This window comes from Chiloscyllium plagiosum, unplaced genomic scaffold (genome assembly GCF_037043375.1).
Source record: "Chiloscyllium plagiosum isolate Xiang-an unplaced genomic scaffold, Cpla_swu_hap1 HiC_scaffold_11, whole genome shotgun sequence".
In the NCBI taxonomy this organism is placed as follows: domain Eukaryota; kingdom Metazoa; phylum Chordata; class Chondrichthyes; order Orectolobiformes; family Hemiscylliidae; genus Chiloscyllium; species Chiloscyllium plagiosum.
In genome coordinates, this window is record NW_028270149.1 from 2,481,884 (window position 1) to 2,496,071 (window position 14,188).

At 46.4% G+C, this 14,188-nt stretch overlaps 1 protein-coding gene across 2 annotated transcripts in view; it reads right to left on the bottom strand.

The window, feature by feature from the left end:
- Positions 1-4,470: 4,470 nt before the first annotated feature.
- Positions 4,471-14,188, bottom strand: part of arhgef6 (Rac/Cdc42 guanine nucleotide exchange factor 6) — a 216,443-nt gene continuing 206,725 nt past the window's right edge. For both annotated transcript variants that reach the window (XM_087991843.1, XM_087991842.1), the window contains 4 exons: positions 11,284-11,373; positions 8,170-8,269; positions 6,164-6,218; positions 4,471-6,062 (listed from right to left, as the gene is read on the bottom strand). In XM_087991843.1, coding sequence (XP_087847969.1) covers positions 5,940-6,062; positions 6,164-6,218; positions 8,170-8,269; positions 11,284-11,373 — 368 coding nt within the window. In that variant the 3' untranslated portion in view covers positions 4,471-5,939. The remainder of the gene's footprint in view (positions 6,063-6,163; positions 6,219-8,169; positions 8,270-11,283; positions 11,374-14,188) is intronic.

A 14,188-nucleotide genomic window follows, 5' to 3' on the forward strand; every position in this document is an offset into this window, starting at 1 on the left:
CCAACACAGAGCCCTGCAGAACACCACTCAAAACAGCTTTCCATTGGCAACAGCAGCCATGGACTACTATCCTTTGTTTCCTGTTTCTAAGCCAACTTTGGATCCAATTCAACACATTAACTTGTGCCTCACGGGCTTTCACTTTTTTGGGGCATCTTTTCAAATCCTTTACTAAAATCCATGTAGACAACATCCACTGCACTACCCTCATCGATCCTCTTTACCACTTCTTCAAAGAATTCAATCAAATTAGTAAGTCATGACCTTCCCATAACAAAACCATGCTGACTATCCCTGACTAATCCATGCCTTTCTAATTGACAAGTTTATCCAATATCCCAGGATTGAATCTAACAAACAATTTGATCACCACTAACACTAACCAGTCTTGAATTATTTGGCATTTCTTTTGGATCCTTTTAAAACAATACAACCACATTGTGTTCCTCCAGTCCTCTGACACCTTACCTGTGTCTAGTGAAGATTGGAAAATAATCCTCAGGGCATCTTCCATTTCCTCCCTGACCTCCTGCAACAGCCTAGGGAACAATCCATTTGGCCCTGATGACTTATCCACCTTTAAGGATTCTAGCTCCCCCAGTGCTTCCTCTCTCATTATGATCATTTTGTCCAATATTTCACCCTGCTGCTCTTGGATTCCTGTATCCACATCACCTCTACCCTTTGTGAATATGGAGACAAAAAAAAAGTCCTTTAAAATTCTTGCCATATCCTCTGCATCTTCTCACACGTTCCCTTCAGCTCTGATAGCTCCTACATTTCCTGTAACTATCCATTTGCTTTTTGTACATTGCTAAAACAGCTTTGAGTTTTCCATCATCTTCCTTGCTAATATTTTTTCATACCCTCTCTTTGATTTACTTATTTTATTTGATTTTTGGATATTGTAAACTCCTTTGGATTATTTGCAGTGTTGAGTTTTTTGTGACTCATAAGCTTCCTTTTCCTGTTTAATCTTCTCCTGTATTTTTCTAGATGACCATGGGGGTCTATATTTGGCAGTTTCTCTCTTATTTTCAGAGGGGACACCTCTGCTACTTGTCATTTTTTAGTGGTCCCTACGGGTTCATCTCCGATTGATCCTTAAACAGCCCTAATCTGGCCACCTCAGCCAAATCAGTTTTGGAAAGCGCACCTTTCCTCAGTTTAAAACTTTCTCTCCAGATTTATCTCTGCCCTTTTCCATTATAATAATGAATCTCACCGAATTGTGGTCACTATCCCTGACATAGTTGCCCGCTGATACTTCACCCCACTTGCCAATCTTCATTTCCCAAAACTAAATCCAGAATCCAGTTGATATTGGGAGAGTTAAAATCTCTGCTATTGCCCTGATTCTGACAGGCAAAGATTTCTCTCCACGTGTTTGTGTCCATCTCCCTCTCAATATTTGGGGGTCTATAGTACACTCCTTGTAGTGTAACTGCCCCTTGTCTTTTTATTGCTAAGCTCAACCCATGTTGTCTCATTTGTTAACACGTTTATTACATCATTCGCTCTCACAACTGTAACTGATTCTTTAACCATTACCGCTACACCACTCACTGCCTTTTTGTCACCCACTCGATCCTACCTGAAACCCCTGATCCACGGACATTTGAGTTGCCAATTCTGCCCCTTCTTTAGCCAGATTTCTGTTATAGAAATGACATTGTTCTGCCTTGTGTCTGTCTGTGCCCCTAGTTCCTCCGTTCTGATTGTGACACTCCTTGCATTGAAGTGGTAACAGCTCAAACCCATCAATTTCCATTCCTGGACGCTTTTCAATCCTCATTCCTTTTGTCTTTCTGAGTTGCTGACCACATCACGAACATCGTTTCCTGACCTGAACCTGACCCACCCCAGCCCACACTTTGGTTCCCATCCCCCTGCCACACTAGTTTAAAATCTCACCCCCAACAGAACTAGCAAAAGCCCCCACGAGGGTATTTATCTCAGCTCTGCCCAGGTACAACCCATCCAGCTTGTCCAGGTCCCATCTTTCCCAGAAATGTGCCCAATACCTCAAGAATCTAAACCCCTCTGGTACGCCATTCCTCCGGCCACGTATTAATCTGATCTATCTTCTCATTCCTGCTTTCACTAGCTCATGGCACAGAAATGTCTGTCTGTACCCCTCACTACTGAATCTCTAATCACTATAGCCCTACTGTCCTTTTTCCTGAGAGGCCATCTCACATCCCTTCCCCTACACTATCCAAAGTGATGTATCTGTCTGAAAGAGAGGTGGCCCACAGGGGACTCCTGCACTTCCTCCCTTGGCTTTTGACTTTATCTGATGGCCACCCATTTTCCTTCGCCTGTGGAATCCTCACCGGCATTGGGACCATCTTGCTAAGCGTGCTGTCCATGACATTCTCAGCATCGTGGACACTCCATAGCAAGCCCATCCACAGCTCCAGCTCCGAAAAGCAGCCAGCCAGTAGCTTCCTACATTGAGGTCTCCTGTCATCACTTCTCTCAGGATTAAGTTAGTTACTCCTTTTAAGAGAATTTATCCCAAGACGTTCCTTCATTTCAAACACTTCTGTAGGAATTGAAAGTCCTTGCCTTTATTTAAGCTAATATATTATGCTTTAAAAACTGTCGGAAAATACTCTGTAGGTTCAAAGTTTGTGAGAAGATTTGTAGCTCGGATGCTCGTTGTTGTGGTTCTGTTCGCTGAGCTGAGAATTTGTGTTGCAGACGTTTCGTCCCCTGTCTAGGTGACATCCTCAGTGCTTGGGAGCCTCCTGTGAAGCGCTTCTGTGGAACTGACAACCGGAAGCGGCAGATTCAAACCACTACAAATGCCGGAGGAAAGATCACAGAAGCGCTTCACAGGAGGCTCCCAAACACCGAGGATGTCACCTAGACAGGGGACGAAACGTCTGCAACACAAATTCCCAGCTCGGCGAACAGAACCACAACATACTCTGTAGGTATCACCAATTGGCTGTTTCTGATGGGACTATGTCACTTTCTGAATTGACTGGCCTGAAACTGAGACCCACACTCAATCTTTCCACTTCACTTACTCCCCATCTCCCTAATGCCCTGCTTCCACCTGACTCCAAAACACTGAGCCAAGCAGCACCCCCACCTCAGAGAGCCCTAAAAACAAAAGCTGATATGGAGCAAACCAATCATTCAGTTATTTCACTCTGCCTGAAATTGATTCCGCTAACTCCTGTTTCAGAAATGTGACTAAACCTACACCTAATCACAGCAGCTGTTAGTTACCAGATGAAAGAAGTAATGTAGCTTGAAAATTAGCCCTGAAATTAAGACAGGTCAGCTCTGATTGGTCAGGATGTTGCCATGGGAACGCAGCAGAGCCATACGTTTGAAAAACTGTCACATACAGGTTAGATGTGATTCTGCTGTTGGACAATATTCACCAAATAATCCTGACTGCACTAAGAATTATACCAGATACCAATTTACGACAATCAGTGAAGATTGCAGTGTGCAAAAACAGAAGTTGCTGGAGAAGCTCAGTAGATCTGGCAGCATCTGTGAAGAGAAATCAGAATCAACATTTCGAGTCCAGTGACTGTTCCTTATAATCTTATGGGTCACCTGACCCAAAACATTAATTCTGATTTCTCTCCACAGATGCTGCCAGACCTGCTGAGCTTTTCCAGCACCTTCTGTTTTGGTTTCTGATTTACAGCACCCACAGTTCTTGTAGTTTTTGTTTAGGTTTGAAGCGTAGTCTCTTTGCAAACACTAAAAGCTACATTTATTCACACCCAGCTCTTTCCAGGATGAAGGAATATGTCCACGTGTTTCACCTTCTTCACAGAGTGCAGGCTGTGGAAACAGCCAATTCCTGCTCCATCTCCATGGCAATATCATGACCAATCAAGCATAAAGTTTGAATTTAATCAATTAACACTCTGGTCCACTCTCAATCAATCCTCACAGTCGCTCATCAACTCCCCCTCCTCAGGGTATCTCCTCATTCAGCCCCTCTCTCCACTCTGTGCAATACCTCCAGGACAACGGGCCCATTTCCTCCTCTATACACAACTATTGGCACCAATTTTACATCTTGAATTCTCCTTTACAGCCATTGGCACTCGCTTTGTATCTTATCCTGGACACCCCTCACAATCTATTCTAATTGCTCCTGTTCCCCATTGGTCTACAGCAGAAAAAGCACCATTTTCCAGTTCCTTTCAATTTCAAAGGAGAGTCATATTGGATTTGAAATATTAATAACTCTATTTCTTTCTCCACAGATGCTCAGTATCTCCAGCAATTCCTTTTTTTATTAAAACTTCATGTCACTTCTTAGCAACATTAAAGTTCTGTCCAATAGATCAACGCTAATTGTTAAAACATATAATACTAAGAGCAAGCACTCCCAACCCATTCAGAAAATCAATTTAATTGTATTGAAGCCAACAGCAAAAAAATTCAGGCAACAGGAGAATTTCATAAATCATGGAGTGTTGAGAGATCTTGCCAAAATAGAGGAGCTATTTATTTACAAGGTACAGCCGAGGGAAGGCTCGATATTCAGGCTTTATTAAAAAAAAATTGCATTTACAAAAGATTTCCTACTTGATGGATGTGTGCTGGGTAGAAGGGCTTCCAGACACATACAGGCACCACCTGGAGAACACAGCCGTGACAGTTCCCAAAATATTTCATCTGAACTCTGTTTATTTACAATTCCAAAATAAAAATCTGCACAGGAAATTTGGGGACGTTTTGCCAGTTGGATGTGAAGAGGGATTTACAAGATGTTTGTAGGAAGGAGCCACACTCACTGCTCATTATTGGTGAGAAGCTGATCTGACCAACAGCTCTCAGGCTGATCTGAAGTGACCTCCTCCCAAATCCAACTCCCACTTTGTTCAGGCTCTAAGTCTGGTTTTAATCTGGCTGGAAACATTCTGCAGTGTGCTCAGTTACTCTGTGCACACAGCCCACAATCAGATGCCTGTCATCCTGCATTCATTCCTGGGCATCACTTAACTCATGAAAAACTAAGTTTGTGCATGCATCATTAACTCCTACTGTAGAGTCTGTGGACACCTCGTGACTAACAGACTCAGTCAACACTGACTAGTAACACCTGCTTTGTTCCACAACGGTCAGGGAGGTAAGCTGCCTGTATCCTTTTATACAGTATTAAACACAATCCTGTAATATACAGGAACGTTCAAGCTAGAGCCAGTTTATAAAAGGCGAGCTGGATATGTACACACGCTGTAATCCAAAGGGGTATCTATCAAAGGCACAGGCAGGAGCTTTACGTGCATTAGATGCAGTGCCATAATCAAGGCTGCGTCCGACACAAGAACTCTGCACAGTGTTTGAGGGTGGGGGAGTAATTTTACACAGCAAAACATAAATAAATCAGCAAGACAGACTGGGCATCTCAAAAACCCTAGTTATACCCAGAAAATACAAGCACGCAGCTGAGGGTCCAGTACGAGGGAGGGTTGCATTTGGTCATGGCCTGATACAAAAACAAAGGGAACTTAAAGGAGTCAGCTGTGCCCACGAGTGAGCATCCTGTGCTGGTGTAGCAGTCAAATACTTTAGTGCTGGTTGGAGGACACAAAATCATCCATTCCTGGAGAATGAAGAGGTTACTTGCAGGCACCGTTCCTTGCCCAAGTTGAGCCAGCACGAGGTGGCTGCGTGTTGGGACGCTGCGCCATTTCTCAGGTTTCACTGCTGCTGCTGCTGCTGCTGTGCCCTCTCCCCAGAGCCTGCATGTTTCCTTATGCCCTGCTCTAGTCCTTCCAGAGCAGGTGTCAGGTTTGCTATCCCTCATGTGCTTGCTCCTCCAGAGGAACCACAGGCCAAAAAAACCAAAAATGATCCCAGTGTGACTGAGAATTTCAAAGAATTCCTTGTAGCAGCGCGGTCAGACCTGCCGACTGCTGGAAGCCTTGTAGAGAGCTGGTCAGCTGCTTCTAGTGGTTACCCTCATCCCACGCTGATTCATTCAACTGTTTCAGAACCTTTCGGATCATTTTCTCTAACTCTTTCCTAGATTTCTGTTCCTCCTCCAGACTTTGTTTCATTCGTTTGTTTTCCTGGAAAAGAACAGGATAACAGTTTATCACAACAATACTGGGTCCCTGGAATGTGGCTGACAGAATTGGAGCAGAATTCTGTGTTAGATTGTGATTCTGACCTGTTTCAGCTCTTGAACTTCATCTTTCAATGCATAAACTGTGTCGACAAGACTCCTGACAAATAACACAAACAGTTATTGAGTTACTCAGAAAAACAACTGGCAAAGCCACAAGGTTTTCAACAGCTGAGTACAGACATCACAGAGGCATAAAAACAGAGCTCACTCTCTGCATCTTGACCAGAGCCAGTAATCACAAAGTTTCTAAAAGACACAACCTGAACTCCCAATGGATATCTATGCTGTGAGATTCCAAGCATCTTTCACTCCCAAAATACAAGACAATCTTCATAACCTGTAAAACCCCTCACTTTTCCTGCTTTTTACACTGACCAATCCTTTCTGATACTTCCTCATCATCGTAATCCCACTTTCAACTCTTCAGTGTCTCTTATTACATTCTAATTCGACCTTATCCCTGTATTATTGGTGAATGTGTGTATATAGTAGAGGTGCTGTTTTTCCAATACATGTTGTTCTGAATCCTTTCCCCAGTCATACAGTCTTTAAGGCTGAGACAGCCAGAATGGATCTTACCCACAAATAATACATGTTGTTTTCTATATCTCCCACAGTGAACCTGCAGGTTATAAATGCAGAGATCTATTTGCCTCTTCCCACTTCCTTTCATATGCACGTTCCCATCTTTAAAACCTTGTACTTGCGTCTCTCTCTTTCTCTATAAGCTGCTGAATTAATGTTAACTCTCGCACTGAACAATCTGTAAACACAAAGCTGAAAGAAGAATGATCATCCACCTTCCCATAATTGTTCTCAAATCCCTCCATGCCCTCAACCCCGTGCCCTGTAACCTCCTTCCTCTGGGATCTCTGCATCCCTCTAAACATTCAGGCCTCTCGATCATTCCCAACTTACCTCATCTTTGTATCTCCTCCCCAAAACCTCTGTTTCCCTCTGCTCCTGTAACAAGCTCTTTCACACCCAACTCTCCAACCTACCAGGTTCCAAGACTTCCTAATGTGGTTTAGTGTCAAACTTGGTTTGATAATTAGAGTGACAGACCCCTACAGCACCGAGACAGGCCCTTTGGCCCAAACTAGTCCATGCTGATCAAAACATCCATCAACGCTAACCCCATTTCCCTGCACTTGGCCCATATCCTTCTAAAACTTTTCTATCCATGTATTTGTCCAAATGCCTTTTAAACGTTGTTAACATACCCACCTCAACCACTTCTGCTGGCAGTTCATTCCATATGCGTACCACCCTCTGTGTAAAAAAGATGCCCCTCAGGTTCCCTTTTATTCTTTCCCCTCTAACCTTAAACTGATGCTCTCTAGTCCTCGATTCCCCAAACCTGGGAAAAACACGGAGTGCACTCACCCTATCCATGTCTCTCATGATCCTATTCACAAATATAAGGTCCCCCCTCAGTCTCCTATGCTCTAAAGAAAAAAATTGTCCTAGCTTGTCCAATTCCTCCTATAATCCAGACTGCTCAGTCCTGGCAACATCTTTAAAAATCACACAACACCAGGTTATAGTCCAACAGGTTTATGTGGAAGCACTGCTCCTTCATCAGGTGGTTGTGGAGTAGGACCATGTGACATATACATCCACAAGCGCTCCGAAAGCTAGTGCTTCCAAATAAACCTGTTGGACTATAACCTGGTGTTGTGTGTGATTTGTAACTCTGTCCACCCCAGTCCAACACCGGCATCTCCATGTCAGGGCAACATCTTGGAATCATTTTTTCTTCATTGAAGTCTTCCCCTTTCTACAGGAATCAATCTTTAAAAATTTCAGGTTTTAAAATTGAAACCTGAGCTGACATTGTCAAATTTTAGAATGCACAAATCTTCATTTCTCCCTTCTCTCCTCCTGAAGCTCATCTGTAAGACAGGAGAGGCTCAGCCTACTGGTGTGAAATGAGAAAGACTGATGCCCTCTCTCCAGTTACAATTCACACTCTTTAACAAAACTGCAGTGAGTGGGAAAGATTACAGAAATGAATTGCAATGGCTGTAAAGGTAAAGGTCTCTTACTTCTCCTCTATTACAGTTTGCCCATTACTCTTGGTTTCCTCCACAATTATTTTCTCCTCTTCGGGAAGTAATACCTGTGGTGCCGACTCCTTCCGACAAACTGTGAAGTACAGGACAGAAGGTTAACATTTACTTAGGTTTATCTATTTTAGTCAGACACAGAGCAGGCAAGCTTGTCATCTTTAACCGGGCTAGCTGTAGAGGCTGAAGCAATGACTTCATGTTCCAGGCCGGTGGGAGGGACTGGCAATCAGCCAGAAATCTTATCCCCAGCCACTGTTCTGCCTTCCCTTCCGGCAAGTACAGATACCCCAGGCAGGCACAACACACAACGGCAGGCAGCTGTGATGTTTTCGACAATCCAGCATCCAGCTGGTCACCTGGAGATTGAGGTTGGGATGGAATGGAATGGTAGCACCAATGCAGTGATATAATAACAGAGTCAATGCATGTATTGTGGGAAAACAGGAGGAGGGACGGTGGGGGGGGTGAAACAGGAACAGAAAAGAACTTCAATCAAAAGATTTACAGACTTAAGAGCATGGAAGGAGACATTTCCATGCACAGTGTCTGTATCAGCTCTTCGTAATAGCTATGTAACTAGCTGCACTCCCCTGAACAATGTGTTTATAAGTGTAGAGATGGAACAGGGTAACAGAACAATGACAGCCAACTCTGGGTCAGCTTCAGTTTATCAGCTGCTGGAAGTCTCAGCCGTACCTTTGTTAGCTCTTGCCTCAGCTATTCCAAATGTTCCCTTGGCTGGCCTCTTTCTCACCCTCCACAACCCACAGCTCATCGTAAACCCACCTGGATGTTCTGACTCACACTAAGACCATTCCTCTGTCACCCCATGCTGATGACTTGTGCTCGTTCCTAGTTTAGCAACTCCCCAACTTTGAAATTCAATCTGATTTTCAAATCCCACCAAGGCCTCACCCTTCCCCATCTCTGAACTCCCCTCCAGTTTGACATTTCTCCAACTCTGGTTTCTCGTATGTCCTTCACTATCATTGCTTCCCCATGGCTCATCCTGGTTTTAGCCTGATCTCTGGAACTTCCTCCTTTCATCTCCCAGATTCACTTCTCAGAAATGCTCCTTAAGAAACTCCTTCCTTGATCAAGACGTAGTATACAAGGCAACAGGCCACATGCTGGAAGTTGGGATGAAAACAGATGAATCTTAGTGATGAGTGACTCAATCCAGGGCCAAATGTTGCAAGACCTGCACAACACCCAGCCTTAGACTGACATTCAGACAAGAACCTGGCAATGACTATCACCAACAAGGAAGAATCTAATTATCAACCATTGACATTCAATGGCAATACCATCACTGAATTCCTCACTATTAATATCCTGGAGGGGTTGTCATTGACCAGAAACTGAACTGGACTAACCACAGTGGCTACAAGAGCAGGTCAGAGGTTAGGAATCCTGCAACAAATAACTCAATTCCTGACTCCCTAAAGCCTGTCCACTATCTACAAGGCACAAGTCAGGAGTGTGATGGAATACTCCCCACTTGTCTGGATGGGGGCAGCTCCAACAACACTCAGGAAGATCAATACCATCCAGGACAAAGCAACCCACTTGATTGGCACCACATCCACAAACATCCACTCCCTCCATCACTGACACTCAATAGCAGCAGTGTGTACTATCTACAAGAGGCACTGCAAAAATTCACCAAAGATCCTCAGACAGCACCTTCCAAACCCACGACCACTTCCATCTAGAAGGACAATAAGCAACAACATGGGAGTGCAACCATCCATGTTTCCCTCCAAACCAGTCACCATCCTGACTTGAAAATCCTTCACTGTCACTGGGTCAACATCCTGGAAATCCGTCTCTAAGGGCATTGTGGGACAACCCAACAGCACATGGACTGCAGTGGTTCAAGAAGGCAGCTCACCCCACCTTCTCAAGGGGCAACTAGGGACAGGGCAATAAATACTGGACCCAGCCAGCAGCACCAACCTTGATTAGTGAATAAATGAATGCATTTTAAAATTCCTGTCGATTTCATCATCACTCCAAAACCGCTGCCTCAGTTTCAAGTCTCCCTCCTTTATTTTTATATATTTTTGTGTATTACTCACTGGTGGAACAGGGAAATGTGCTGGAGGATAGTGCAGGCTGAGGGGAGATAGATGTTAAAGTATTGTATTGGATCTGGTCTGAGTTGCCAATGCTAAGATGCAGCACAGACCAAAAGAAACAAATTATGGGACCTCAGCGACTGAGCAAGAAGCAGCTGTTTATCTGAACTAATCAGCGAAGTGTTGAGCAGCAGACAGAGAGAACCCGTCCCGAATTTGGACAGCCAGATTTGGGGTACTGCAACTGTATTCCCTTTGGCTAATCTTGTCCTTATTTTAAAACTGTACCTACTAACTCTTGTCTCACCCATCATGTCCAGCACCCTCAGAAATGTACAGGTTTCATTAAGATGCCCTCTCAGTTTTCTAAACTCCAATGGATACACGCCCAACCCATCCCATCATATCCTTCAGTCAAGTGAGCTTTTCTGGATAGCTTCTACTGTCATCAAGGCAAAGAGACTGAAACTGTAGACAGCACTCTGGGTGATCTCACTGCCTCTCCTCCACCTGCAGTAAAACTTCCTGACTTTTAGCTTCTATTCTTTATGCAATAAACACCAATGTCCTTCTTCCCTTTCTAATCACTTGCAGTACTTGCCTACAAACGTTTCATGGATTGTGTGCCAGGACACCCAGATCCATCTGCACAGCCACACTCTGGAATCACTCTCCATTCAAATTGTAGACTGCTTTTCTATTCTTCCCGCCTCTGCCAATCTGCCTATGTGCCAGCTATGACTCCAACCAGCACAGAGTTTACCCCGTTTCCCACTGATTCCAGTTTTGTTCAGTCTCCTTGATACCACACTCAGTCAAATACAGCCTTGACATCAAGGGCTGTCACTGTCTCATCACCTCTGGAATTCACTTATATTTGGGCCAAGGCTGTAATGAGGTCAAGAACCGAGTTCTGAAGAAGTCATATTTGACTTGAACCACTGACTCCAAAACTCAACATCTTAGGCCACCTATAAACAGAACTTTAAACAATTAAACTCTCACTTGCCTGAGCTATGAGTCTGCTGTAGGTTTGCACTTGTGCAATAAGCCTCTATGACTTTGAGTATCTGTGCATCTTCTTCCAAGGCTGCTGTACCTGTGGGAACCAAAAATGAAAAAGCATTCGCTGGTTTCTCATGCTAAGACCTCAAGAGTTGACCTGTCAAAGAGTGGTTTCAAATCTAAACATGTGGAATAAAGTTCAGCTAGAAAGTAAAAATGACACATTTTTAAAATTCCATTGACCAACAGATGTTTGTGATCTCCACAAACAGGTGCAGACTGGTGAAAACCAAATGAATTAAAAATGTCAAAATGAGCATTTCTCTTTACAAAATTATCACACGCTCTTGCCTTTTGTAGCTCCTGCAGTTGGCAGACATGATTTAGAGGGTAAAACCCTTGCCTTGGGGGTCAGAGGGTTGTGTGTTCAACTCTCAATCCGGGACACAAGCACAAAAATGGAGCTGACTCTCGAGCAAAAAGTGCAGAGGGACACTGTACCTGGGGAACATGCCTGTGGAGAAGGCAGTGCAGAGGGACACTATACCTGGGGAACATGCCTGTGGAGAAGGCAGTGCAGAGGGACACTATACCTGGGGAACATGCCTGTGGAGAAGGCAGTGCAGAGGGACACTATACCTGGGGAACATGCCTGTGGAGAAGGCAGTGCAGAGGGACACTATACCTGGGGAACATGCCTGTGGAGAAGGCAGTGCAGAGGGACACTATACCTGGGGAACATGCCTGTGGAGAAGGCAGTGCAGAGGGACACTGTACCTGGGGAACACCCCTCTGGAGAAGGCAGTGCAGAGGTACACTGTACCTGGGGAACACCCCTCTGGAGAAGGCAGTGCAGAGGGAGACTGTACCTGGGGAACATGCCTCTGGAGAAGGCAGTGCAGAGGGAGACTGTACCTGGGGAACATGCCTGTGGAGAAGGCAGTGCAGAGGGACACTATACCTGGGGAACATGCCTGTGGAGAAGGCAGTGCAGAGGGACACTGTACCTGGGGAACATGCCACTGGAGAAGGCAGTGCAGAGGGACACTATACCTGGGGAACATGCCTCTGGAGAAGGCAGTGCAGAGGTACACTGTACCTGGGGAACACCCCTCTGGAGAAGGCAGTGCAGAGGGACACTGTACCTGGGGAACATGCCTGTGGAGAAGGCAGTGCAGAGGGACACTATACCTGGGGAACATGCCTCTGGAGAAGGCAGTGCAGAGGGACACTGCACCTGGGGAACATGCCTCTGGAGAAGGCAGTGCAGAGGGACACTGTACCTGGGGAACACCCCTCTGGAGAAGGCAGTGCAGAGGGACACTGCACCTGGGGAACATGCCTGTGGAGAAGGCAGTGCAGAGGGACACTGCACCTGGGGAACATGCCTCTGGAGAAGGCAGTGCAGAGGGACACTGTACCTGGGGAACATGCCTGTGGTTGAAATTTTATTGCTGGAACAGCACAGCAGGTCAGGCAGCATCCAGGGAACAGGAGATTCGACGTTTCGGGCACAGGCCCTTCTTCAGGAATGAGAAGGGCCTGTGCCCGAAACGTCGAATCTCCTGTTCCCTGGATGCTGCCTGACCTGCTGTGCTGTTCCAGCAATAAAGTTTCAACTTTGATCTCCAGCATCTGCAGACCTCACTTTCTCCTCGAACATGCCTGTGGAGAAGGCACTGCAGAGGGAGACTGTACCTGGGGAACATGCCTGTGGAGAAGGCAGTGCAGAGGGAGACTGTACCTGGGGAACATGCCTGTGGAGAAGGCACTGCAGAGGGAGACTGTACCTGGGGAACATGCCTGTGGAGAAGGTAGTGCAGAGGGACACTGTACCTGGGGAACATGCCTCTGGAAAAGGCAGTGCAGAGGGACACTGTACCTGGGGAACACCCCTCTGGAGAAGGCAGTGCAGAGGGACAGTGTACCTGGGGAACACCCCTCTGGAGAAGGCAGTGCAGAGGGACACTGTACCTGGGGAACATGCCTGTGGAGAAGGCAGTGCAGAGGGACACTGTACCTGGGGAACATGCCACTGGAGAAGGCAGTGCAGAGGGACACTGTACCTGGGGAACACCCCTCTGGAGAAGGCAGTGCAGAGGGACAGTGTACCTGGGGAACACCCCTCTGGAGAAGGCAGTGCAGAGGGACACTGTACCTGGGGAACATGCCTCTGGAGAAGGCAGTGCAGAGGGAGACTGTACCTGGGGAACATGCCTGTGGAGAAGGCAGTGCAGAGGGAGACTGTACCTGGGGAACACCCCTCTGGAGAAGGCAGTGCAGAGGGAGACTGTACCTGGGGAACATGCCTGTGGAGAAGGCAGTGCAGAGGGACACTGTACCTGGGGAACATGCCTCTGGAAAAGGCAGTGCAGAGGGACACTGTACCTGGGGAACACCCCTCTGGAGAAGGCAGTGCAGAGGGAGACTGTACCTGGGGAACACGCCTCTGGAGAAGGCAGTGCAGAGGGAGACTGTACCTGGGGAACATGCCTCTGGAGAAGGCAGTGCAGAGGGAGACTGTACCTGGGGAACATGCCTCTGGAGAAGGCAGTGCAGAGGGAGACTGTACCTGGGGAACACCCCTCTGGAGAAGGCAATGCAGAGGGAGACTGTACCTGGGGAACATGCCTCTGGAGAAGGCACTGCAGAGGGACACTATACCTGGGGAACATGCCTGTGGAGAAGGCAGTGCAGAGGGACACTGTACCTGGGGAACACCCCTCTGGAGAAGGCAGTGCAGAGGGACACTGTACCTGGGGAACACCCCTCTGGAGAAGGCAGTGCAGAGGGAGACTGTACCTGGGGAACATGCCTCTGGTGAAGGCAGTGCAGAGGGACACTGTACCTGGGGAACACGCCTGTGGAGAAGGCAGTGCAGAGGGACACTGTACCTGGGGAACACCCCT